This window comes from Cenococcum geophilum (genome assembly GCF_001692895.1).
Source record: "Cenococcum geophilum 1.58 unplaced genomic scaffold K441scaffold_24, whole genome shotgun sequence".
NCBI lineage: Eukaryota > Fungi > Ascomycota > Dothideomycetes > Gloniales > Gloniaceae > Cenococcum > Cenococcum geophilum.
Window position 1 is genome coordinate 869,145 of NW_027137582.1, and position 22,804 is coordinate 891,948.

Sequence of the window (22,804 nt, forward strand, 5' to 3'; positions counted from 1 at the left end):
GGTGATTCTATAGTATGTTGATATATAAGCTAATCTTTGGAGTTGAGTCGCCCAATATGAGGTAGCCAACACTCGTTCTTATTGCGGAACGGTATTTTGCATACGCTGCGGCCAAATAGAGTCCTCGGAGCACGCCTAGGTCTCTTCCAATCCTTACGGTATTCGGCGACAGATATAAGGGCTTAGGGCAGGGTTTTTTTGCGATTAGATTGGGAGGAACGTTATACTAAGTCTTCTGAACGAGGTCTGCATCGGTTCTAGTACGATTGGAAGGCATCGTGGTGGTATAATTAATGATTGAATTCTATGTAGATATACGCGTAGTCTCAAAAACCGTGTTTGCGCACAGACCATCTTCTCGTTGGACGCTGCCGTGTCAAGGGATAAGGATTCATTCCGCGTGTATTAGCTGGCAGTGGTGGTCTAGCCACCCTAGACTTCAAAACGAGTGAAATCCGCTTCCCAGAAGAATTGCTTGCTTTCCAACGCCATGCTGTTCAATCCCGTGCTCACTCGTCTGGCGAGCAAGTCTGATCCGACGCCATACTCCAAGCACAACAAATTTCAAGCCTCAGGGTTGCGTCCAGCACTATCCTGCGCAGACTCGTCCATCTCTGGTGCCCGTGGGCCCACCATCCAATCCTCCATTGCCAGCCACTGGCTCCAAGTCTTCTCTGCGCCCTCTATTTCTGCTAGTTGAACATTTTGCAGAGGACGTAGAAAAGGTACGGATTCATGCGGAGACATGTCGTATTGGAACTTGACTTTTGCCCATCCAACACTCTTTGCTGCGAAGAGGTAGTTGCGCCGCTCGCATTCTTGGACTGGCCCAATGCCCTTCCTCCAATCATCCCCGAAGAAGCCGTGAAGTACACCGTCTCTGTCAAAGCCTGTTACGATTAGGCGCCGAATGTAGGGCACCAGAGAGACCCATGTTGGAGCGCCTTGGCGCTGTGATGACGGCACAGGTCCATGTCTTGGCCATGGGAGATTGTATGACGCGGGTCCCGTCGAGTGAGGGGAGTGTCTGGACGAGCTGGCAATGGGATTCTCCGTCCATTGGAAAGGAAGGGTTATGTTGATGAGGGCGGCTACAGCCTGCACGCTACCGTCATGCTGTGCATGGTCGAGGAAGTAGCGCTGACAGCTTTGGTAGGCCGGATGCCACTCGAAAATGTCGAATTGAGGATCGCCCGTCATACCGGCAGAAGATCCTTCGGGCGTGGTACTTGGACCCGCGAATGGGCCGCCTCTGGCTGGGTAGGATGGATAACCGTTTGGAAAGCCTGCAAAGAAGGACATGACATGCGGCCTACTGCACAGAATTCGACTGTTAGCCTGCACGCGACACTCTGAACGTCGTATACCTGTGCCTCTGGCGGTCACTCACATAGCGTCGGCAAGAGAATGACACAGTCAAGAAGTCGTAACGGGTCAGGAAGCTAGGTGGAACAAAACAAAGATTATATCGAAGAGTGAACAATAACGAAAGCGAAAAGCGTTAGGCTGAAGGCAAGCGCTGAGGGAGGTATAAGGATGTTTATATTCCTAGCCTGGTTATTCCTGAGCCACATGCTTTAACCAGCCAAGCGATGGCTTCGGGCGCCTCCTTGGGCCTTTTATTGAAGTCATGTTGAGCCCTGTGTGTATTTCAAAACCATCCATGCCGAGAATTACGCTGCCCGAGAGTCGGCACCACCTCCCTGGATTGGATCGCTACAGGGAGTATTTGGGTGTGGCAGCCAATGGCAGCGAGCAAAGGCCTGAATCAACGGGCATCCCGCTAGGGAAGTGTGGCTTTGCACCTCTGTAACTTGCGCGAGTGGTTGCACCTGCAGAAAGACCATTTTTCAACATAATTTTTTGCCCGGCTGAGGGCTTGCGAATGCACATCAAAAGCGGGTTGAATGGTACGATTTCAACCCCACCCAGGCTATACCTTCACCTCCGCGTTCAGGGCTGGATGCTTCAGCTGCCCTGTAACCCTCTACGGCAAATTCTTTGCTCAGTCGATGATGACACCTGCATTTTACCCCAGATCCAGGGCCAGGGCCTGATCGAAGCGTGCTTCGCTTGATACCGAGGGGGGCGTTGAGGCGGCCGGAGGCGCCGACAAGAAAAAGGTCTGGCCCTGTCGGAGACGACCATTCGTTGCTTTTAAGATCCAATCCAACACGACTGTTCGCCGATTATCGGTCGAATGAAGCGTCGGCAAACGGGCCAAAGGGTACATGCTGCGCATGCATGAAGCCCCTCGCAGATGCATCAATTATTTCGTCGGCGCTGTGGACGACTTTGGATACGGAATCCATGCGGAGTCCTCTACGTCACCCCAGCCACAGCTGTCTGAAACGCCCCTACTTTCAATAGTTCAGCTAAGACGATCAAGTGCTAAAGTGCTGCTCAGCCATTAACACTCTGCGACGCGTGTTTTAGGCCTATTAGGCTTACACGCCTGCAAGACATTTTGCCTTCTAACCGTGCAACTGGATCGCTGGATCGCTGGGTCGCAGTGTCGTAGCCGGAGATTCTGCCGGCGTCCAAGCGATGAACACATGGCACATACGTCATAGGTCGACTATCCGAGCATATCGTATCTTCTTGGATCTCTCACGGTGGACTCCGTAGCTCGCTACTGCGGGGCCTGCCACGGACCTGCCACGGACCTGCCACAACCTAATCTCTAATTCTGCTCCGTTGCATAGCCACCGTCGCCCGATATTGAGATCTCTGGACTCCGACTGTAACGATGGCCCAACAGCCCTCCTCGTTGGCTTCCTGGATCAAGGCAGGTCCCGTCTCTGCAAGTTACACCGAGATGCAACCCCCATTGACTGCACCTAGTTGGCCAATGGCCTCTCAATGCCGCAGATACACCTCGGCGTGTACCTAACTCAGGGTCATGAGACATCCCAAGCGGTGCGCTGGGCTTTGGAAGTACGCATGTTCTTTATCTCTACTTACGGCTAGAACGTATCTCACAGCCGCAGGCCGGGTATCGAGGGTACGTGGGCGCACGGTTATGCAAGCTCTTACAGTACGATTAACGATTCCACGAGTAGAATTGATTCTGCACAAATGTATCACAACGAGAGAGAGTCTGGACAGGCCATTTTGGCGTTCCTGTCTAGTGAGGCGAACAGCGCGGGTCTGGCTCGTGAAGATATCCACTTCACTTCTAAGTTAGCTTCAAATTCATCGTACGATGCTGCTCGGAAGTCTATCAAGCAATCCATCAAGACGTGTGGCTTGGGATACATTGATTTGTTCCTCCTGCATTCCCCCTATGGTGGCAAACGCGCGAGGCTGGAGAGCTGGCGTGCCGTCGAGGACGCGATCCACGACGGCGAAATTAAGATTGGTGGTGTTAGTAACTACGGAGTCAAACACGTAAGGCTTTAAGGAGTCCTCTGTATATTTGCCATATGTGGCTGGCTGATGATTACTAGCTCCAAGAGCTTATTGCCTCCCAGCCTCACATTATGCCTGCCGTTAACCAAATAGAAGTCCATCCCTTTAACACCCGCACTGACATTGTAAACTTCTGTCAGGAACATGGCATTGCCATTGAAGCCTATGCTCCTCTCGTGCGAGCACTTCGCATGAAACACCCCACGATTGCCTCACTCTCCAAGAAGTATTCCTGCACGCCAGGGCAGCTATTGATTCGTTGGAGTCTGCAGCATGGATACGTCCCGCTGCCGAAGAGCGTGAGGAAGGAGAGGATTGTGGAGAATGGGAACGTGGATGGCTTTCAAATCGAAGAGGGCGACATGAAGACGATGGACGGCTTGGACGAATACCTAGTCACCGGTAAGCAGCTCCCCCGCCCAGACGACGATAATGGCAGTGGAATTGAGTATAGGATGTAAAGACAGGCGGGTAAAAGCTTTCATCTCTTCTGACGAAAATTTGTAGACTGGGATCCGACGGACTGCCCGTGATGGGCAGTGTGTCAGAGGGAATTACAGGAACCGTGGGGGTGGTGGGAAGCAAATTGTCAGAAGTTTGTGGGGTGAGCGGGCGTGGCTGCAGGTGGGCTTGGCAGTCGGGCAGGGCTGGTGACCTCGGGAGGGGTTTGCGAACTGCTTTAACCCAAGTTGGGATGAAGAAAATTTCTTCGCGGCCAGAAGTCGCGCGTTTTGGAGTGTGGGCTCGCTTTCACGTTGCGACCATGCAGGCTGCATACGCACGTCCCACCATCCCGCACAGCCTTGTACAGTGGCCCTACTGTACGTAAGTTAAACGACGCGGTGGTGGCCGATGACGCCGAGCAATTGAAAATTCGTTCCCCCAAGCAGCTCTGCCGAAAGCCCACGCCGCATCACGTGATAACCAATCAGCCATCATGATTGGAGGTGCGTCTTATCTCTCTTGGAGCTACACCATGGTTTGCATCACAGTGAATTTGGAGCATCGGCTCGACCTTGGGCGGCCAATGGCCTGCCTGGCTTCCCAACTTGCCCGTCTAATCCTGCAACACAGCGCGACAATCTGGCCCTTGAACAAAGTATACCCGCGTGCCTAGCTTTGCTTTTCTCTCAGAGCAGTATGAGAGTACTCGACCCCGCCAGCGACGAGCTCCAGTATTTATTTCTCTCTACTCTCCCCCTCTTTTCAGTCCTCAGATACCCTCCAGTAGCTCTCCTACACGCTTCCAACCCGTCTTCAACCAAGTAATTCCATAATACCCTTTTGCAATGGCATCTGAACCAGAGTTCGAGCAGGCCTACAGAGGTAAGCTTTCCCTTCTCTCTATCCGATGTCAGCACTAGCTATACTCCTCAGTATCAATGTTATCAAGTTAGAATTGGGACTTTGGAGCTGATAGAAGTTCCACAGAGCTTGTCTCCACCTTGGAGCACTCAACCCTCTTCGAGAAGAAACCTGAGTACAAAAAGGCTCTCCAGGTTGCCTCAATTCCAGAGCGAGTCATACAGTTTCGCGTCACTTGGGAGAACGACAAGGGTGAATGCTGCGTGAACCGTGGATACCGCGTACAATTCAACTCAGCTCTCGGCCCGTACAAGGGCGGTCTCCGGTTCCACCCGTCTGTCAATCTCTCTATCCTGAAGTTCTTAGGCTTCGAGCAAATTTTCAAGAATGCTCTCACTGGACGTGAGTTCTCGATCGTCTCCTTGCCCCACTTAATCCTAGGAGAACATCATTTCCGGAGAGTATCCGAAAACAGTCGAAACAAAGGAACTAACGTTATTTAGTCAACATGGGCGGTGGTAAGGGTGGTGCCGACTTCGACCCCAAGGGCAAGTCTGATAACGAGATCCGGAAGTTCTGTGTCGCTTTCATGCGCGAGCTAAACAAGCACATTGGCGCGGATACCGATGTTCCCGCCGGTGACATTGGCGTCTCGGGCCGTGAGATCGGCTGGCTATTCGGTACCTATCGTGCGGAGAAAAATAAGTGGGAAGGGGTCCTGACCGGCAAGGGTGGAACCTGGGGTGGTAGCTTGATTAGGCCCGAGGCCACCGGCTACGGCCTTATCTACGTAAGTGCTACATATGCGCTAAAAAAAAAGGCAACCACGAACATCAAAGTGTCAGAATTAATATTGATTGTAGTATGTCGAGCACATGATCCAATATGCTTCCGGCGGCAAGGAATCCTTCAAGGGCAAAAGGGTCGCCATTTCTGGCTCCGGCAACGTTGCCCAATATGCTGCCCTAAAGGTCATCGAGCTTGGTGGCATTGTCGTCTCACTCTCTGACAGCAAGGGCGCTCTCATCGCCACTGACGAGGCTGGCTTCACCCCCGAGATTGTCGAGAACATCGCCAGGCTCAAGGTTGCCCGCAAGTCGCTCACCGACCTCAAGACAGACTTCAGGTATGTCGACGGTGCCCGGCCGTGGAAGGAGGTCGGCGGGGTCGACGTCGCTCTTCCCTGCGCAACCCAGAATGAGGTCTCCGGCGACGAGGCCCAGGCCCTCATTGAATCCGGTGCCAAGTTCATTGCCGAGGGTAGCAACATGGGCTGCACGCAAGAAGCCATTAACACATTCGAAGCACACCGGAAGGAGAAGAAGGGCGAGTCCATCTGGTACGGGCCCGGCAAAGCCGCCAACGCTGGTGGTGTTGCCGTCTCCGGTCTCGAAATGGCACAGAATTCTCAGCGTCTAAAGTGGACGTCCGAGGAGGTTGACGAGAAGCTCAAGGGTATCATGAAGGCCTGCTTCGAGAACTGCCTTGAGACTGCGAAGGAGTACATCACCCCTGCTGAGGGCGAATTCCCGTCTCTCGTTGCTGGTGCCAACGTTGCGGGCTTCAAGAAGGTTGCTGCCGCTATGTTTGACCAGGGCGATTGGTGGTGAATGCTTTGTAAATTAGAAGAGCCATGATTAAATGATTCAAAGGGTTGGAATCTTGAGATACCGATTTTAAGTTTTGGTTTGGTGGGATTAAGGTCGAATGTATTGTAGATACTCTATACTTAGTTACGAACGTCACGGACTATTACATTATCAATACCATGATCTAAGAGTTTTCCTTGTGATTCCCCACCTCCAAGGCTTTTAGAGATGATATTCAAAGCCTATCTCTGGTTGGTCAAGTGTTCCTCGGCTATGTGAACCCCTGCGCGATTTTCCGCTTGACGTCACCGAACTTATTCTCAACCCTGACTCCTCCTCCTCTCTTCCCACTTCGTCTCCCTGTGTGTTCTGCTGATTCTTTTTGATAAGTTGCTTGAAGGATCACTGCTTCCGAAAAGTATACGTTGTTCCATGGGTGACCCACGCTTGACTTCCTCCGGAGTAAGTACACAATAAACCAAGTCTCAAACTTGTGCTCAATTTGTGGAGTTTATTCTTGCGGCGAGGACGCGCACAAGCTCGGCAGCATGGCAAGCCTTAAGTAGCGATTTGTTTCTGAATCGTGACACTTCCTGTAGGCCAAATCTCATCTGCATCTATATATACACTAACAATTGGAGTAGTTTTACGTTTCTGCTACTAACACCGCCAAACATATCATGGCGAAAGGAGAATATCCATACAAGTGTTTGTGGGCCAATTGAGGAACTTGCGCACCCACAGACAATTTCCACCTAGTGGGTGATATTCCCCAGCAAAGGCTACGGTTTTCGATGGAAGCAACCGGAAACCGGGCATTCGCTACCACGCTTCTACAATGTCCCATACACAATGAGTCTCTCAATTGGGCCGCACGGTGTAGCCTAAATCTCGCCATGGAGGAAATTGGAGCTTGTAAGGCCAAACGGCGTAGAAAACTCGCCGATGTCGGTTGGCTATGATCCCTCCCAGAAGCAGAGAAATGCTACGCGTTGTTCTACCTACAATCTCCAACTTCTCGCACATAAAGAGCGACTTTGTTCACCTCACAATGCCTAATACTACACCCGCATGATCCTCATGGATTGGTGATGATTATCGAGTGACTATAGTGTATCAATTTCGGCTTATTGGTGTATTCTGTCTCAGCTGGCACATAACTTTCGGCAAGCCGTATTGGACCCAACCCCTGCCTTCAATCGTATATCTAGTGTGAATGCGATGAGCTTGATGGCCCTAGGGTGGCCGGACTACAGAACCAGTGTGGCAGTGATTCGGCAGTTTTCGAGGATCGACCTAGATAGGGTGGGATTTCCGCAGGTAAGCAGTGTCCAGAGATTTTAAGGTATACGTCAAGGTATCATTCATAAGATGGCACGCAAGAGGTGTGGTGGCTTGTAGTAGCGGGATTGGGCTGGGACGGCCCGGGACTGAAAGACGAAGTACACAGGAAACAGAACGGAAGGGGACTATTGAGACTCAAACAAGATAAGATACTGAAGGGCCATCGTAGGACCAAAAATGTAGTAATCTGCAATCAAGGAACAAAGTAGATTTCGTTCAAGCCTGATTAAATTCGATGGTAGGCCCTAATCTTTGAGAGTTATGTTGATCACCACTGTGTTAGGGTTAGATCAGGGGCATCTATGACTCACCCACCTCTTGTATATAGTCTCTTTTTCTTCATAGATCAATCTACACACGAGTTCGTTCCTGACCCGGTGTTTCCGGTCGACACTACATAAAGCTATCAAGCCCGGATTCTGTTTATAGGAGGTGGATTTTGTATTAACCCATTATGCTAATGGGAAGGTGTCGATCGGTAGTCTGTGCACCGATTGTAGGTAAAGATGAGGAAGACTCTGTCTATTCAAACTACAATCAAAAGAAACTATTTATACATGAGGAACGTGTCGGAAATAGGAAAGGGGGGGGTATGTAACTGAAACGGGGGTAGTAGTACAACTGGAATAGGAACAAGGATAGGGTAATAGGCTAAATCCAACCTGAATCGACAGAATGGCTGCAACTACTTCATCCCTACAAAAACAAGACTGATCTATTATGGCTGTGATAAAACTAAGAAAGTAAAAATGACCATTATTATGCCGTTGGTACCATCCTCCAAGCCAAACAAAACACGCTCGTAATACATAAAACCAACACAGACAAGGAGAAAGCAGTTGCCCGCTCACCCGTCTAGCATCTAGGTAGGACGCATATCCTATCTCACCCTGCGCTCCACCTTCCTAAAGTGAAAGATACTATCCACTGCACATAACACAAGCCTCCTTATTCTCAATCGAGCACTGGAGAACTTTGTCTGCATAGATATCCTCCTCTCGGGCCCCGCTCTCTTCTTCTTTGTCCTCTTCTTGCCTGATTGCAGCCTCAGGAAGTTCCTCAAGTACAGGTTTGCTCTCTGGATCAGTACTTAGTAGCTTCGGACTTTCACCCTCCTCTACGTCTGCCTTGAAAGGCTTCGCCGCGATGGCACTTGCCTCTTTCTTCGGCGTACCGGTTGATAGCCGCTTTGCATCACCTGTAGGGGGAGGTGTATTCGAAGGAGTAGGTATGTCATGTGGTGTAGGGTTGCTTGCTCCGGCACCATTAGGCGTCTTAGCCATATACATTGGTCGCGGAACAGCGGAGGGAGAAGGTGAGCTGGAGTAGCTGCCAGTTGGCATACTCCGCTTCTTTCCTGTTCCAAGGGAGCGTGCGACGTTTGTGTCGGCGACCTTAAGCGCTTCCTGATCGACAGTGAACTGGATAGGGGCAGACGCAGCCATGGTCCGTAGGTAGTACATGCCAGTCTTCAGGCCCAACTTCCATCCAGCGAAGTGCATGCTGGTGATCTTGCCCATGGTGGGCTCCTTCATGTGAATGTTAAGGGATTGAGATTGATCGATGAAAGCACCACGGTCGGCAGCCATTTGAATAATGGTGCGCTGGGAAATTTCCCAAACTGTCTTGTAGAGAGCTTTGATTTCGTCAGGAATGTTTGGAATTCGCTGGATAGAACCGCCGTCAGCTATGATGCGGTTCTTCATGTTGTCGGACCAAAGACCCATGTCAACAAGGTCTTTGAGAAGCCACGGGTTCACAACTTGAAATTCACCGGCTAGCACACGGCGAGAGTAGATGTTTGAGGTGTAAGGCTCGAAGCATTCGTTATTGCCCAGAATCTGTGAGGTGGAAGCAGTGGGCATGGGCGCAACGAGGAGGGAGTTGCGGACACCATATTGGGCGATTGATGCCTTGAGTGAATCCCAATCCCAAAGGTCGGTGGGGGTGACATTCCACATGTCATATTGGAGGATGCCTTGAGAAACAGGAGAGCCTTCATAGGTAGCATAAGTACCAAGTTCTTTGGCAAGCTCGCAGGATGCGGTAAGCGCAGCGTGGTAGATGGTCTCGAAGATTTGAATGTTAAGCTTCTTAGCCTCTGGAGAATCGAAGGGAAGTCGAAGAGCAAGGAAGGCATCGGCCAGACCTTGGACACCGAGGCCAACGGGCCGGTGACGGAAGTTGCTGCGGCGAGCTTCTTCAACAGGGTAGTGGTTGACTTCGATGATCTTATTAAGATTACGAGTCACGATTTGGGTCACTTCGTGTAGTTTGGCGAAATCGTATTCTCCACGATTGTAGTTCACGAAGGACGGGAGGGCAAGAGAAGCGAGATTGCACACAGCCACTTCATCAGGTGCGGTATATTCGATGATTTCGGTGCAAAGATTGGAACTGCGAATAGTTCCCAGGTTCTTCTGGTTGCTCTTCCGGTTGCAGGCATCTTTGTAGAGCATGTATGGGTTGCCAGTCTCGGTCTGAGCCTCGAGAATGGCGTACCAAAGCTTCTGAGCGCGAACTGTCTCACGACCCCGGCCCTCTTGTTCGTATCTAATCACATCGGTTAGATTTTGCAAGTTATCAAATAAAATTAGGAGCTTTTACCTGTGATACAATTCCTCAAACTCATCACCATAGACGTCTGCCAAGCCAGGAGCTTCGTTAGGACAGAAGAGTGTCCAGTCACCATTTTGCTCGACTCGTTTCATGAAGAGATCTGGAATCCACAAGGCATAGAACAGGTCTCGGGCACGAACTTCCTCTTTGCCGTGATTCTTTCGGAGGTCAAGAAAGCCGAAGACATCGGCATGCCATGGCTCGAGGTACATGGCAAAGGCACCAGGCCGCTTATTTCCACCCTGGTCGACATAGCGAGCAGTGTTGTTATAGACTCGTAGCATTGGTATGAGGCCGTTCGATGTGCCATTCGTTCCACCAATATATGAGCCAGTAGCACGAATACGGTGGACATTCAAACCAATACCGCCAGCGGTTTTGGAGATCATGGCACACGTTTTCAGTGTGTCATAAATGCCCTCGATGCTGTCTTCCTTCATGTCGATGAGGAAGCATGATGACATCTGTGGAGAGGGAGTGCCAGCGTTGAAAAGTGTGGGCGAGGCATGAGTAAAGTATTTGTTGGACATATAATTATATGTCTCTAGTGCTTTCTCAATATCTTCGCCATGGATGCCAACAGCAACACGCATGAGCATGTGCTGTGGGCGCTCGGCAGTCTTGCCATTAATTCGGAGGAGATATGATCGTTCGAGTGTCTTAAATCCAAAGAACTGGTAGTTGAAGTCTCGGTCGTAAACAATGGCGGAGTTCAAATCTTCCGCATGTTTCATGACAATATCGTATGTTTCCTTCGAAATCATAGGCGAGTGCTTCTTGTTCTTGGGATTGATGTAGTGGTGTAGGTCGGATATCACAGCCGAGAATTGCTTCTTTGTCTGCTTGTGAAGGTTGGAGACAGCAATGCGAGCTGCGAGGATTGCATAGTCAGGATGTGTAACAGTCATATATGCTGCTGTCTCAGCGGCCTATGATTAGCGTGGTTGTTAGCATTAATTTGAACGATCAAACGCGTTAAGAATCCCGAAGACAAATTTACCAAGTTATCTAACTCCACGGTCGTCACGCCTTGATACACACCAGAGATGACCTTCTGGGTAATTGCGGCAGCATCGATATGCTCAGGATCCAAGCCATAGCATAGCCTGGAGACGCGGGCAGTGATCTTGTCGAACTGAACCCTCTCTTTGCGGCCATCTAAAGAGTTTACCCGTCAGTCTTGCGTCTCTGGATAATAAAAGAAAGGCACGATTGCTTTACTTACCTCGCTTAAAAACATACATGATGAAAGAGTTCGGAGTATATTAGAAGACAAGTGGGTGGTGGTATAGGTGTGTTTGTGGTGTAAAACAGAGGGGTTGCAGTTTTATTGACAGGAAACGCGCGCCGGGTCACTTTACGCGTTTCTCCGTGACTTAGATAAAGTGCCTGCTTTTAATGTTCTGTCACATGATTCGGCTTAGGAGGGCTTGATTTTCCAACGGCGAGAATTGATCCAAGCTTTTTCATGAATGAGATGGCCAGGAGCACGAATAAGTGACTTATATGCTGCATTGAGTCCATTGAGCTATATCCGAGGACTCTAATTACTTATTCGAAAGGATTCTTAGCTTTGCCAATTTATTCCCTCCCGTTATTTTCTAAGATTCCATCATGGCTGGCGGAGCCGTCAAATACCGCCATCTAAGCCGCAAATCTTCACATCGACAAGCGCTCCTCCGAAATCTCGTCACATCTCTTTTCGAAAAGGAATCAATATCCACGACATGGCACAAGGCGAAAGAAGCGCAACGGCTGGCAGAGAAGCTCGTCACATTGGGAAAACGGAACACGGAGGCCTCGCGCAGGAGAGCACACCAGATATTTTATGTACGGGATCTATGCTGTTCTAGAGGTGATGAATAATATGTATAATTAATGGCGAACGCTGATCGCTTTGCTTTGATGTTGCAGAAACCACTCGAACTCATCCCTAAGCTTTTTGGACCAATACGAGAGCGCTATGCCGACCGACCAGGAGGCTATACTCGGGTGCTCCGAATTGAACCTCTAAAAGAAGATCAGGCGCCTTCCGCAATACTGGAGCTAGTTGATGGGCCAAAGGATATGCGATTCGCCATGACAGCGCGTACATTAGCACGCTTTAGGGATGAAGGCCGTAAAGTCAACGAGGTCACAGCGGCGAATATTGAGAAGGTCACAAGATACAGGCCGGGAGGCAAAGAGGAGCTAGAGGAACTAGTATCAAAGATGGAGGATTTGATGGAAAAGGAGGAAGAGCATGGAGCCCCCCAGCCCACCAAGAAGAATGTGTACCCTAAGAAGGATCCATACCGACAGGAAGTATGGTAGTTTATGATTTTAAGGTTTCTTCTGTATGTATTACTTGTCCGTGTACTATATAGATGGCAGGGCATTTTGACCACGAAAGCGCTTGAATGCGGGATACTCGCTATGATAGATGGGAATAGAAGCTTTTCCCTCTGTACTTTATCTACTGTTTTATGGAAAGTATTGAAGTGAAGTAACTTATAATTTACTAAAGCTGTTTGTAGCTACAATGTCTTTGTAAGTGGGAAGTTACATTAACTCAATTTTAATTAGACGTACTCTCTGACTCGCGGTAGGACCACAATCTAGATTAGTAGAGCACCCGCTATAGGCTCTAAAATTGCTTGATAGGTGTAAGAATTTATAAGATACATGACCAACTTTTAGACAAAAGTATGAACCGCGCTAATACATAAAACATTCTGTTGGTAAGGGGGGGTAGGCGTACATCCACAGTGTGGTACCAAGCGTTTTTCTGTTGATTGATCTATCTAGGGGCTCGGCTTGTTCACATATTTTGTTGTGCTTAAGAATACACTAATACAATTTAGAAATCACGTGAAAAGAACGGGTATGTCGTTGGTTCGTAGAAAACGCTTCAGCAGTATTCTCATTACCAAAGAAACTTTACGAAAGACGAAATTGCTATTATAACAGAACTACTCTTGAGTTTATACGGGAGAGCCGGTCTTTTGAAAGACTTGAAAGACGTCCCTGCATATTCGGATAAGGTCCGCGCGATGGCCAGTTGGCTATTGATGGCAATCAGGGGTAAGGCCGAAAATCGTACAGTCCTAGATATTAGTACCCAAGACAAGTGTTTCGTGCCTTCGGGAAGCCGCAACATGGCAAAGGAAAAAGGTCTTTGTTGGATTGTGTGTGAGATGAGTAAGAGAGCCTCTGGTTCTAGGAGATTTCAAGAGAAGTGAAGAGTATTGTGAAGGTCATTGTACACTCATTCAGCACATTTACGAAATATGTCGAAGCAAATATCAGAGGGTTCTTGCGGGATAGGAGTGGGCGTTACGATGTTACACGTCTTCAAAGACATCCAATGCGAACTCTGTTTGTTTCACTAGTAGAGCTATGAGGTGGAAATATGAGTAAAGACGCTTCTAATAGACTTTTGAAATATTTTAAATATTCCATCACAATGACCCGTCATGTATAAAGACCGAAGCATCTGTTGACAATGCAAGACGCTGTCGGCTTAGTTAGCTTTAGGAGATAATGCTTCAGAGTATGGCAACATTGATATATTCGAATGCAAGATGATATGATTACTTGTGTCCTAGATACACCGCCCTCCATCAACCTCTAAATTTATGCCAGTAATAAATCCAGCCTCATCGCTCGCCATGAATAGACATGCAGAGGCAACATCCTCAACCTCGCCGATGCGGCCCATTGGCACGTTAAAGGTGAACTTCTGTCGGTTCTCGGGTGTGTCCTCCACGCCGGTGAAGGACGAGAAAAGGCCGGTAGCAGTAACGAGGGGGCAGATGCTGTTCACACGGATTTGGTGAGGGCCGTACTCAGCTGCGAGACCTTTCGTGGCCTTTATACTTGTGTTAGTCTTGCAGGAACATATAATGCATCGGGAAAACCCTCGAGAAGACACTAAGGCACCATACATTCCATATCGCACCCTTTGATGCATTATACCACACGAGTCCTGGTCTCGGCCTTGTAGCTCCAACAGAAGCGATGTTGATGATGACTCCACCCTCTTTCCGGTCGATGGCTTGAGGTATAAAGGCATTGCAGCCCAGGTATATACCTTTAACATTAACGTCGAATACGCGCTGGAATTCATCTTCTGTGACGTCGATAGTAGGCTTGTTCTTATACGTCGTGCCGGCATTGTTGACCAGAATATCAACCTTCCCGAATTGCTTGACCGCTGCGTCTATTGTCTCTTTCCAATCTGATGCTTTGGTCACGTCCATTTTATGGAAGGACATATGTGATGATATTTCGGAGACTGTCTTTTGGCCGCCATCTGCATTGATATCGCAGACGAGGACTTTGGCGCCTTCCTTGGCAAATCGCTTCGCTATTGCCGCTCCAAAGCCAGAGCCAGCGCCTAAGAGAGTGAGTAACTTCAGCAAGCTGCGGTGGAGAAATAGGAATTAGGTAGAGATATACAGACCTGTAACAATGGCAACTTTGCCCTCCAGTCGTCCCCTTGATGCCATGATAGAGGTTATGTAGCTTTTAAGGGTGCATCAGCGGGCAGGTGTGGGCAAACCGAGCTTCTCTACCCCAATGGGTATTAATGATATCTCGATCGGTAGAAGTAAACTTTTCTCGTGCAGCGGCATGGCAACGAGAGCTTGATCTGCACATCCGGATAGCTCTAGGACGGGCATTAGGTTACCTAGCCAGTGGAACAAGGTAGTAGCACCATGAAGGAACAGCCAATTAACTGCACCTCAAGAATTGTGCGGATCAAGGGCTGGTTACAAATGTGGGGTAGGGGGGAATGGAGGGGTTTGACGTAGTGTTTGGGAACGACTTTCAAGCCGATTCACACCGCCTCTTTACATCTTGGTCTTGGCGATTAAACGGCATAATTTCATGTCTTTTAAGTACTAAGCACGACCATTTTAACGTATTTATACCTATTTTGGGTATAATTCTATACAGAAAAGGTATAATTCCGCGCAGTTTGATCCGCACGGTCAACACGCACTTCCAACGAGATGCAAGCCGCCCCGCATCAGAACCCCTGACAACCGACCTCCACCTGGCACCACAAAAGACCGTTGAATGTAACCGTGGTTGTCGTAAGATATGTGCGGGGTATGTAATGATTGGCATGTCTGCTGCTCTCTGCGATGCGCAACTTAAAAAATGCCGATTTCGGATGCGCCTTTTTTATGCATTATTGAATTTCTTCAGCACTCGCAGTACGCTTTTATAGAGGACGGTCAAGCTGCACGTAAGTAGATCATCGCCATCTTAGCCGAGGCAGTCATATCGCAAGTTTGACCTAGCATTCGTCTGACCATTCGGGCTTTGTCGAATTGCGTTGGGCTGGGAGACTTGACCCCAAAGATAGTCTTCACTCTATAATCAAACACGCTATAAATCTCTAAAAGACCGTAAGATTATCAAGTAGCTATTGAGCGTCCTAAGTCGCCATGACTACAAAGCACGAGCTACCGTTCCAAGTAAGATAGTACATCATTTTCACTTCTGTGTTCCATAATCACATGCTGATTAACCCTCCTTTCTCAGCTCAATAAACCAGAGATCTTCCACACGCAGTCCTTTATTCATGGAGAATGGGTAAATTCCAATTCAGGAAAGTCATTTGAAGTCGTCGGTTAGTTTTCCGTACCCATCGGAGCGAAAGGCGATGTTCAATCAAGACTGATGGATGCTGTGAAGATCCTGGAACTGGGAATGTATGGGCTGAATGCCCTACAAACGATGCTTCTGATGTCAACAATGCTGTTAAAAGCTGCTACGAATGCTTCCAAGGATACAAGAAACTAAGTCCACGGGTTCGAGCGCAAATGCTGTTCAAATGGGATTCTCTTATTCGCGAGCATCGCGAAGACCTGGCAACTCTTTTAGTCTACGAGACTGGGAAACCACGCGCAGAGGCATATGGAGAACTGGACTACTCAACCGGGTTTACTTGGTGGTTTGCAGGTGAAGCAGAACGGATCCAAGGGACAGTTTTTACTCCCGCCGCACCGGACCGTCGAGTATTTACTATCAAGCAGCCCCTTGGCGTAGCGGCCGCTCTAGTTCCCTGGAATTTCCCAATTGCTATGGTTTTGAGGAAGGCCGGTGCCGCACTTGCGGCAGGGTGCACCATGGTTGTTAAACCATCGCCAGAGACTCCGATCACTTGTCTAGCTCTTGCCTACCTCGCAGATAAAGCAGGTTTCCCGAAAGGTACACTAAATGTTCTCACTACCGATCTCGACAAAACCCCAGAGCTGAGCGAAGCACTTTGTCGGCACCCTCTCGTGAAAAAGGTTACTTTCACCGGCTCGACCAGAGTAGGGAAACTTGTAGCCAGGCTTTGCTCGGATGGTCTCAAGAAGGTCACGCTGGAGCTTGGAGGCAATTGTCCATTCCTGATATTCGACGATGCAAACATTGATCAGGCAATGGGTCAACTTTTCGCTTTGAAATGGCGGCACGCTGGCCAAGCATGTGTTACGGCGAACCGTGTTTACGTTCAAGCTAGTATCTTCGACAAGTTCGTTGAGAGATGGAATGTGGAGACCAAAAAATTGGTTGTAGGACATGGAGCCGAAAAGGCGACAACCATGGGACCCGTAACTACCCCGCGGAGTGTCGACAAAGCTCTCTCACTTGTCGAGGATGCAAAGGCGAAAGGTGCTAATATTCTTATGGGTGGTAACAAGGTCTCGCAGAGCAACGGATACTTCTTCGAGCCGACGGTCATCACTGGCATTACTCCGGAGATGCAAATCGCGAAGGAGGAGATTTTTGCACCAATCTGCACTTTTATCAAATTCGAGACGGAAGATGAAGCTGTTAAAGCAGCGAATGATACGAGCATGGGTCTCGCTTCGTATTGCTTCACGAAAAACGTGGATCGGACATGGAGGCTTTTCGAGAACCTCGAGGCAGGAATGGTTGGGTTGAACACAGGTTAGTCAGGCTGTGATTTGACAGCTGTTGGTACTAACATTTCAAATAGGTAATTCTTCAGCTGCAGAGTCACCTTTCGGTGGAATTAAAGAATCGGGTTACGGCAAAGAGTCTGGGAAAGACGTTGCTGTTGCTGAATATATGATCACTAAGACCGGAACCCTTTCGGTGGAAGGATTAGTATAGCGATCTTCTAAGGACTCGAAGGATAAATAGTCAATCTTGGCTGGAGATCGGTAAATTACAAAATTTGAGACTCGTGAGAATGTTATATCGGTCTATCATCACCGTTACTTTGCCTAGAATGCAGGACTCATTACAACCACGCCAACCCGCGATAGACAGCCTAATGGAAGGTTTGATGGACTTCCACCGTCTTCATGATCGTATGCTGGTCATCCACCGACGTTTTTCTTGGAGTGTTGGTTTGAGCTTCTGAATTTCCATGAACCGACCTCTCAAGTATAGTATGCGGCGCCCTGTCGGTTATCAATACGTTCTCCTCTGACCCGTAATCAGCAAGACTGTTTGTATTGGACAGATCATTATTCTTCTTGCTCTTTGACCCCATCATCTCGATACTCCTTTCGGTAGAGTTATATCCTGCGTAGCCCTTTGTGTTCTGAGACTGGTTTCCGAAATGATGTTTGTAGAATGCCGGTAGCACCGGCAAGCAAGCACAGATGAGACCGATGTTGACTTCAGCGATACTGTATACCGGTTAATAAAGGCCATAGACCCGGACAAACCACTTGGCCTACCCCCAGAGGTTAACACGCATGAAGACCAGAGTCTGGTTTGGGCTCATTCCATTGTGAACAATATCAACTAGACGGATGATACTTGTAACACAGGCTAAGCCACCTGCGCTGAAGATAGCCGCCACTCTTAATTTCTTCTTGAGTGGCATATTCAGGTCGCTTGCCAAAGGAAGAGGGACAGCAAAGATAATCAAATCTGAGAGGACAGAAATGACGGAATCGGCTAGGATGAGTGCTCGCTGGTTGAAGCACTTGCCCGGAACATCATGGTCCCAGAATAATCTGACAGGGCGGCAGATCATAGCCTTGATAATGACAACGGGTAGGTAATATGCAAGCATGAATCCGATAAAGATGTAGATGCCTATTACGGCTCTTCGGAAGGGCGCAAAGACACGGGTGAGGAATATAAGGATTGAGGTTTTAATGAAGAACGCACAAGGGCCATACAGGACCATCGTAACGTATACTGACTTATATAGGATTAGTAATTTGACTGATCGTTGTTGGTAGTGAGGTAGCTTACTTTGCCGAAGGGCTCGATTTGGCTTTTGGGGACTTCCCACTGGTTTATACCACCACCGAAATGGCACACTTGAATATTCTTAGCGTTTGGCAATCTATGGGCAGCTGCACAGAATCAAACTATACTTATTAAAGCGGTTACGGAGTACCCAATGGCTAGGATCTGTTATCCACCTTTAGTCAAAATATTCTGTCGAGTGGAATTCTGAAGGCCATTTTCGTACCCAGCCTAATATACATAGCCCTATTGGCGATTGTTAATATCTTTCAACCAACCATATGAAACTGTATGAACCTACAGTCATCTTTCCCGAAATTGTTCGTTACTGATGTTCTCACGTAGATTCTTAATCCCATTAACACGCCGACAATAACTAAGCACAGAGCCTGAGTGACAACACTTGCTGTCCATACTGTCTTGTCTGGATGGGCAAAGTTCGGAATGATGCCCGGAGGAGGCGGAAGAGCACCCTCGATGGCGTTTGTAGGAAGGATCATAGTGAATTAACAAGATATAACGACAATGTGAATAATACACAACCCTGAACACGCAGAATGCCGGTCAACAATGGCAGAACCAAAAACAGAAGCGGTCTTTAGAGGTAGATATGAATGCCACAAACGTCCCCGTCCACATGAACCCAGTCCTGTTCCTCACCTCGTGATATATATATATATATATCGAACTTTATTTGCCTATCAGATCTACCCAGCTCTCCCTTTACGATTTCTCTCGTTCCCGTTCCACCTATACCCGCCTCCACAACCTGCTACATCCAGGGAGGGTACCTTGCGCCTAACATTGGAGAGGCGATTCCAGAAAGGTATCCTGTGACTGACAATCATGATCGTCGTCAGCTAAACGTGCAGCGAACCCAGGCACTACTCTAGCCGCAAACGGGGTCATTGGGTTTAGGAAAGAGTCATTCGAAGCGGTGGCAACCGGAAGCTGACCCGCAGGGGGAGCACCTCCAACCTGAGCGTTTGCGCTGTCAAACTTTGACAGCTACACGGGCGTAGAATGTTACCAATGGGAGCAGCGGGCTTGGCGGCCGAGTCGCCGGCCCCCCTCCATCCCCTCCTCAAGCCTTCCGCAGGCCTCGCGTTGCGCGCGCTATCCTTTGCATAGATAGAGTCCATGCGAATGTAGCCCGTGCGCTGAGCTTGAGAACACCGTATAGTAGAACGCCTGATCGCCCACGAATGTAGCCATCTAATTGGTGCGCACGGACCACAGTTTTACGGACGTAAACTATCTATGCAAAGGATAAGCAACCGTCGCGTCTCACCGCGACGTCGCGCAACGCTTCACTTCAGTGCGCGCGCTCTAGCCACTGCAGGTGTGCTTGCTAAGGTATGTGTAAAGTATCTAGCGGGGTACGCCCAGCGCCAACATCTAGACGCGGGATTGGCACTGGGCTTGAATCGCCGATGTAGCCTACAGGAGGTTGCGGGCTATCCTAAACTCTCTTCACGGGCCCAAAGTAGGCAAGAAACAATTTTTTACGTTTACGTAATTCATGTGCTATCACATCTCGTTATAACATGTTTACTCGGCTCCGGCTTGTCTTTTTTCAATATGCGGGGGATGGCTGCCAGTTCGCCTCGCTTTCTTGGTTGTTATACTGTCCTCAGCAGGGATCGGCGGAATTAGAGTTTTTGGCGAAGCTTTTGATGTTAGGAGGTGATTTGCTTCTCCCAATCCGATTGACCTTGCCAGTGCGCGAAGGTTACCGGCGAAAGAGGCTCCACTAGCTGCCCAATTTGATCTGCCGAGCTTGTAGCAGATCGCCCATTATTGGATTGCCAATTTGTTGCGGAAAGCAGGAATCACGGAGTGCCTAGACATGTAACGGTGTCGTTACCATTATACGACGTTTGGTAAATTGGCGGACGATTCTCTGGGGAATTAGTTTCCGAGTAGGCTGGAGGTTACGCTGCAGGTACGCGGAGCCATGAAAAGAGTTTAACATGGGCTGTGATGTTGGACGCGTGCTGATATTTTTTCCTTTTCTAGTGTTACAGGTGTCGTGCTGATCAGCAATTCTATCTCTTCGCTAGGTACAGCCTGTACGAGCTTCAGGGTCCCCCAATTTCGCTTTGCACGCACTGGAGAATTTCGGGTTTAGCTGTTATAATTAAGCTTAAAAAATTAAAGGCTTTGCCTTTCTTGCGGGTGCACAGCTCTTTTGGCAAGTGCACAGTATCTACGCTGGATGGTGCACTTGACTAGTGATTACCCAAATTGCTGTGTGTTTTGCGCGCGCACACAAGGGGGGACACTGAAGCCCGTATAAACCGTATTCATTTCGTTACGTATCGGTAAGTTCTGACTTATCTATCTGCACCATATCTAGAAGATAGCCATGCAATTGGGCGGTGATGAGACACCTCCAGGCATATTTAGAGGCACCGACGTCACAAAAAAGCTCCAGCGCCCCAAATCTCGACACACCCTCGAGAGGTCCTCAAGATCGAACAATTCGCCGATCGGGACGCCCCAACCAGCAAGCAGATACTCGTGCACCAAGAAGTCTGGGGATCTTGGTGGATAGACCTTTCAGAATAAAGAATATTAGATACTGCTCATCGCCTGATCCTTTCCGTCCCTCTCCTTGTGGGGTTCTTTATTAGGAGGATATCGAAACTACTCACCTCCCAGCTAATTGCATCTCCAGCCACTGCCGCGAACCCCTCATCCCAGAGCCACCTCAGTACGTCCTCAGTTGCTTCTACACCCGCGTGCTGTGGGCTAGAGCTCGTGGCATATGCGTCCTTCTGTGCCGGAGTCATCGTGTCCCACTCTTTCGTCACCCCAAGTCGGATGAATAGAACGTCGCCTTTTTGGAAAGTGATATCACACTCCTTGGCGATAGTTCGAATATCCTCGAGCCGGATTTCGTGGAGCGAGAAAGTCGTATACTCTATACCCTTCTTTTCAGCCCAAGAAGCGTAGTCGATAAGTACACCACGCCCTGCTATCCCCTCTTTCGCCCAATGCTGCATCCCGATACGCGTGTTACTCCGGTCCAGTATCTCTGCTACAGTCGTACCACCATAGAAGACACGCTCTGTAGCGGGCTTGCCCGGGACAGGCTGGGAAAAGTGGCGTAGGCCGTCCCATTGGCTGCTCTGCTCTTGTGGATTGTCAGTAGCTACACTCTTGCACTAACAGAGATAGGATGATGAGTCGTGGGGAGAAAGATTTTCGCCGACGCACGTGGATTAAACGTGTAGATGTCGTCAAATGCAAACCCGTCTAGCAACGGGACGATGCGATGCTCACAAGGTTGCCTGTTGAACCCTGCGACCTCGAGCTTCGTGAGGTCCCACCCTAGCGTCACCCGTCGCCCAGTACGGATTTCTGACGCTGCTGCCTTGGACACGATGTCTGGGGTAAGGATTGCCAGTTTCCCTAGGCCTTCTTCCGCACTTCCTGGCTCACCAACCCAGACACGTTTGCGGTCTGGAAGCTCGTCGAAGGGGATGTCGAAAGGATATTTTGCAGACATAACGGATACTCGTGGGGAGTCTAAGGTGCCAAGTACTAGGGATTGTTAGAGGCAATCTTCGTTAGTGACAGTACGGCAAGCGTGGAAAGAATGGTTACATAGATATCTATCACATAGCACAGAAGCGTTCTACGAGTAAGTGGTACGTGCGTAAAGGCTTTGAATTCCTGAGTACAGGCACTAAATTCAGCTCCTCTAATTAGCTAGTTCTTATCGATACCGGTAGGACGCAAATTACCGTACGAGCTCCGGCTTCTCCCCCCTGCGTGCGCTCGTAACACCTAATTTCGCTTTCTTGCACACTAGAGGATTTCAAGTCTACCTCTTACAATTAAGCTTAAAAATTAGAGACTTTACCTTTCTTGCAAGTGCACATACCTTACTTGCGAGGGCACAGTCTTTTTGACAAGTGCACAGTGTCTAGGCTGGATAGTGCACTTGACTAATTGTTAGCGAAATTGGGTGTTGGGGAGGGGGGAAGCCGGAGCTCGTACAAGCTGTATCGGACCATAAACGAAAGATATCACATGATATGAATAAGGAGGAAGAGGGGATTGGTAGTTAAAAGGCTTGCTACCTTGTCGTCGCAGGGGTTTGCCTCACCACTAGCCCTATCACAGTTCTCAAACTCCAAAGCTTTTAGTTACGTAGCGATTAGACGTGGTATTCTAAATGTAGATATTCCACCACAGCGCGCACGATTGGCCGACCATTGCGCGGAGATTCTCCGTGTTAAGCTTCATGGGAGGTGGTGATGTACCCTTCCTAGATTCGGGACGGAGTTAGTGCTGTGTTTTGGCAAGTC

The 22,804-nt window shown here is 49.0% G+C and overlaps 10 protein-coding genes across 10 annotated transcripts; 5 read left to right on the forward strand and 5 right to left on the reverse strand.

Moving 5' to 3' along the window:
- Positions 1 to 273: 273 nt before the first annotated feature.
- Positions 274 to 1,694, reverse strand: K441DRAFT_660757 (uncharacterized protein). Its single transcript, XM_067648763.1, has 2 exons — positions 1,391 to 1,694; positions 274 to 1,312 (listed from the first exon to the last, which is right to left on the reverse strand). Coding segments are annotated over exons 1-2 (750 nt in total). The 5' UTR covers positions 1,393 to 1,694; the 3' UTR covers positions 274 to 564.
- A 965-nt stretch (positions 1,695 to 2,659) lies between these two features.
- K441DRAFT_637314 (Aldo/keto reductase) lies at positions 2,660 to 4,208 on the forward strand. Its single transcript, XM_067646500.1, has 5 exons — positions 2,660 to 2,937; positions 2,991 to 3,004; positions 3,063 to 3,390; positions 3,450 to 3,813; positions 3,875 to 4,208. Exons 1-5 carry the CDS (start codon positions 2,863 to 2,865, stop codon positions 3,916 to 3,918), a joined length of 825 nt encoding a protein of 274 aa, XP_067503460.1. The 5' UTR covers positions 2,660 to 2,862; the 3' UTR covers positions 3,919 to 4,208.
- Positions 4,209 to 4,421: 213 nt separating this feature from the next.
- Positions 4,422 to 6,436, forward strand: K441DRAFT_637318 (NADP-specific glutamate dehydrogenase). The gene is made up of 4 exons (XM_067646501.1): positions 4,422 to 4,737; positions 4,843 to 5,118; positions 5,220 to 5,506; positions 5,580 to 6,436. Exons 1-4 carry the CDS (start codon positions 4,701 to 4,703, stop codon positions 6,324 to 6,326), a joined length of 1,347 nt encoding a protein of 448 aa, XP_067503461.1. The 5' UTR covers positions 4,422 to 4,700; the 3' UTR covers positions 6,327 to 6,436.
- A 208-nt stretch (positions 6,437 to 6,644) lies between these two features.
- Positions 6,645 to 7,115, forward strand: K441DRAFT_128070 (uncharacterized protein). The gene is made up of 2 exons (XM_067640056.1): positions 6,645 to 6,767; positions 6,816 to 7,115. Exons 1-2 carry the CDS (start codon positions 6,738 to 6,740, stop codon positions 7,062 to 7,064), a joined length of 279 nt encoding a protein of 92 aa, XP_067503462.1. The 5' UTR covers positions 6,645 to 6,737; the 3' UTR covers positions 7,065 to 7,115.
- Positions 7,116 to 8,152: 1,037 nt separating this feature from the next.
- On the reverse strand, positions 8,153 to 11,584 carry K441DRAFT_612031 (uncharacterized protein). Its single transcript, XM_067645598.1, has 4 exons — positions 11,494 to 11,584; positions 11,269 to 11,426; positions 10,257 to 11,197; positions 8,153 to 10,202 (listed from the first exon to the last, which is right to left on the reverse strand). The coding sequence occupies exons 1-4, from the start codon at positions 11,510 to 11,512 to the stop codon at positions 8,570 to 8,572; spliced, it is 2,751 nt and encodes a 916-aa protein (XP_067503463.1). The 5' UTR covers positions 11,513 to 11,584; the 3' UTR covers positions 8,153 to 8,569.
- Positions 11,585 to 11,742: 158 nt separating this feature from the next.
- On the forward strand, positions 11,743 to 12,698 carry K441DRAFT_660765 (mitochondrial 54S ribosomal protein bL17m). The gene is made up of 2 exons (XM_067648764.1): positions 11,743 to 12,098; positions 12,183 to 12,698. The coding sequence occupies exons 1-2, from the start codon at positions 11,883 to 11,885 to the stop codon at positions 12,579 to 12,581; spliced, it is 615 nt and encodes a 204-aa protein (XP_067503464.1). The 5' UTR covers positions 11,743 to 11,882; the 3' UTR covers positions 12,582 to 12,698.
- Positions 12,699 to 13,636: 938 nt separating this feature from the next.
- K441DRAFT_660766 (3-ketoacyl-reductase-like protein) lies at positions 13,637 to 14,932 on the reverse strand. The gene is made up of 3 exons (XM_067648765.1): positions 14,713 to 14,932; positions 14,195 to 14,646; positions 13,637 to 14,118 (listed from the first exon to the last, which is right to left on the reverse strand). The coding sequence occupies exons 1-3, from the start codon at positions 14,756 to 14,758 to the stop codon at positions 13,852 to 13,854; spliced, it is 765 nt and encodes a 254-aa protein (XP_067503465.1). The 5' UTR covers positions 14,759 to 14,932; the 3' UTR covers positions 13,637 to 13,851.
- A 360-nt stretch (positions 14,933 to 15,292) lies between these two features.
- On the forward strand, positions 15,293 to 17,839 carry K441DRAFT_637330 (aldehyde dehydrogenase). Its single transcript, XM_067646502.1, has 4 exons — positions 15,293 to 15,736; positions 15,804 to 15,891; positions 15,957 to 17,201; positions 17,251 to 17,839. Exons 1-4 carry the CDS (start codon positions 15,707 to 15,709, stop codon positions 17,385 to 17,387), a joined length of 1,500 nt encoding a protein of 499 aa, XP_067503466.1. The 5' UTR covers positions 15,293 to 15,706; the 3' UTR covers positions 17,388 to 17,839.
- On the reverse strand, positions 17,251 to 19,295 carry K441DRAFT_128127 (putative integral membrane protein). Its single transcript, XM_067640058.1, has 6 exons — positions 18,787 to 19,295; positions 18,712 to 18,731; positions 18,614 to 18,650; positions 18,489 to 18,556; positions 17,963 to 18,435; positions 17,251 to 17,911 (listed from the first exon to the last, which is right to left on the reverse strand). Exons 1-6 carry the CDS (start codon positions 18,983 to 18,985, stop codon positions 17,548 to 17,550), a joined length of 1,161 nt encoding a protein of 386 aa, XP_067503467.1. The 5' UTR covers positions 18,986 to 19,295; the 3' UTR covers positions 17,251 to 17,547.
- A 1,467-nt stretch (positions 19,296 to 20,762) lies between these two features.
- K441DRAFT_660770 (uncharacterized protein) lies at positions 20,763 to 22,180 on the reverse strand. The gene is made up of 3 exons (XM_067648766.1): positions 21,708 to 22,180; positions 21,143 to 21,624; positions 20,763 to 21,044 (listed from the first exon to the last, which is right to left on the reverse strand). Exons 1-3 carry the CDS (start codon positions 21,997 to 21,999, stop codon positions 20,841 to 20,843), a joined length of 978 nt encoding a protein of 325 aa, XP_067503468.1. The 5' UTR covers positions 22,000 to 22,180; the 3' UTR covers positions 20,763 to 20,840.
- Positions 22,181 to 22,804: the final 624 nt, after the last annotated feature.

Excerpts from the sequence above, each read along its gene's own strand:
- K441DRAFT_128070 (XM_067640056.1), top strand. The coding sequence starts at position 6,738 with ATGGGTGACCCACGCTTGACTTCCTCCGGA. Across the intron at positions 6,768-6,815 it reads CACGCTTGACTTCCTCCGGA|TTTATTCTTGCGGCGAGGAC; the intron begins GTAAGTACACAA and ends CAATTTGTGGAG.
- K441DRAFT_660765 (XM_067648764.1), top strand. The coding sequence starts at position 11,883 with ATGGCTGGCGGAGCCGTCAAATACCGCCATCTAAGCCGCAAATCTTCA. Across the intron at positions 12,099-12,182 it reads GAGCACACCAGATATTTTAT|AAACCACTCGAACTCATCCC; the intron begins GTACGGGATCTA and ends TTGATGTTGCAG.
- K441DRAFT_128127 (XM_067640058.1), bottom strand. The coding sequence starts at position 18,985 with ATGATCCTTCCTACAAACGCCATCGAGGGTGCTCTTCCGCCTCCTCCG. Across the intron at positions 18,557-18,613 it reads CTCCGTAACCGCTTTAATAA|TGTGCCATTTCGGTGGTGGT; the intron begins GTATAGTTTGAT and ends AGAATATTCAAG. Across the intron at positions 18,436-18,488 it reads AAATCGAGCCCTTCGGCAAA|TCAGTATACGTTACGATGGT; the intron begins GTAAGCTACCTC and ends ATCCTATATAAG.
- K441DRAFT_637314 (XM_067646500.1), top strand. The coding sequence starts at position 2,863 with ATGCCGCAGATACACCTCGGCGTGTACCTAACTCAGGGTCATGAGACA. Across the intron at positions 3,391-3,449 it reads GTAACTACGGAGTCAAACAC|CTCCAAGAGCTTATTGCCTC; the intron begins GTAAGGCTTTAA and ends GATGATTACTAG. Across the intron at positions 3,814-3,874 it reads GGACGAATACCTAGTCACCG|ACAGGCGGGTAAAAGCTTTC; the intron begins GTAAGCAGCTCC and ends TAGGATGTAAAG.
- K441DRAFT_637318 (XM_067646501.1), top strand. The coding sequence starts at position 4,701 with ATGGCATCTGAACCAGAGTTCGAGCAGGCCTACAGAG. Across the intron at positions 5,119-5,219 it reads CAAGAATGCTCTCACTGGAC|TCAACATGGGCGGTGGTAAG; the intron begins GTGAGTTCTCGA and ends AACGTTATTTAG. Across the intron at positions 5,507-5,579 it reads CCGGCTACGGCCTTATCTAC|TATGTCGAGCACATGATCCA; the intron begins GTAAGTGCTACA and ends TATTGATTGTAG.
- K441DRAFT_612031 (XM_067645598.1), bottom strand. Across the intron at positions 11,198-11,268 it reads CCGTGGAGTTAGATAACTTG|GCCGCTGAGACAGCAGCATA; the intron begins GTAAATTTGTCT and ends CGCTAATCATAG. Across the intron at positions 10,203-10,256 it reads TTTGAGGAATTGTATCACAG|ATACGAACAAGAGGGCCGGG; the intron begins GTAAAAGCTCCT and ends CGATGTGATTAG.
- K441DRAFT_637330 (XM_067646502.1), top strand. The coding sequence starts at position 15,707 with ATGACTACAAAGCACGAGCTACCGTTCCAA. Across the intron at positions 15,892-15,956 it reads AAAGTCATTTGAAGTCGTCG|ATCCTGGAACTGGGAATGTA; the intron begins GTTAGTTTTCCG and ends GATGCTGTGAAG. Across the intron at positions 17,202-17,250 it reads AATGGTTGGGTTGAACACAG|GTAATTCTTCAGCTGCAGAG; the intron begins GTTAGTCAGGCT and ends CATTTCAAATAG.
- K441DRAFT_660766 (XM_067648765.1), bottom strand. The coding sequence starts at position 14,758 with ATGGCATCAAGGGGACGACTGGAGGGCAAAGTTGCCATTGTTACAG. Across the intron at positions 14,647-14,712 it reads CAAAGTTGCCATTGTTACAG|GCGCTGGCTCTGGCTTTGGA; the intron begins GTCTGTATATCT and ends TCACTCTCTTAG. Across the intron at positions 14,119-14,194 it reads CAAAGGGTGCGATATGGAAT|GCCACGAAAGGTCTCGCAGC; the intron begins GTATGGTGCCTT and ends ACAAGTATAAAG.
- K441DRAFT_660770 (XM_067648766.1), bottom strand. The coding sequence starts at position 21,999 with ATGTCTGCAAAATATCCTTTCGACATCCCCTTCGACGAGCTTCCAGAC. Across the intron at positions 21,625-21,707 it reads CATCTACACGTTTAATCCAC|AGCAGAGCAGCCAATGGGAC; the intron begins GTGCGTCGGCGA and ends ACAATCCACAAG. Across the intron at positions 21,045-21,142 it reads GAGATGCAATTAGCTGGGAG|GTCTATCCACCAAGATCCCC; the intron begins GTGAGTAGTTTC and ends TTATTCTGAAAG.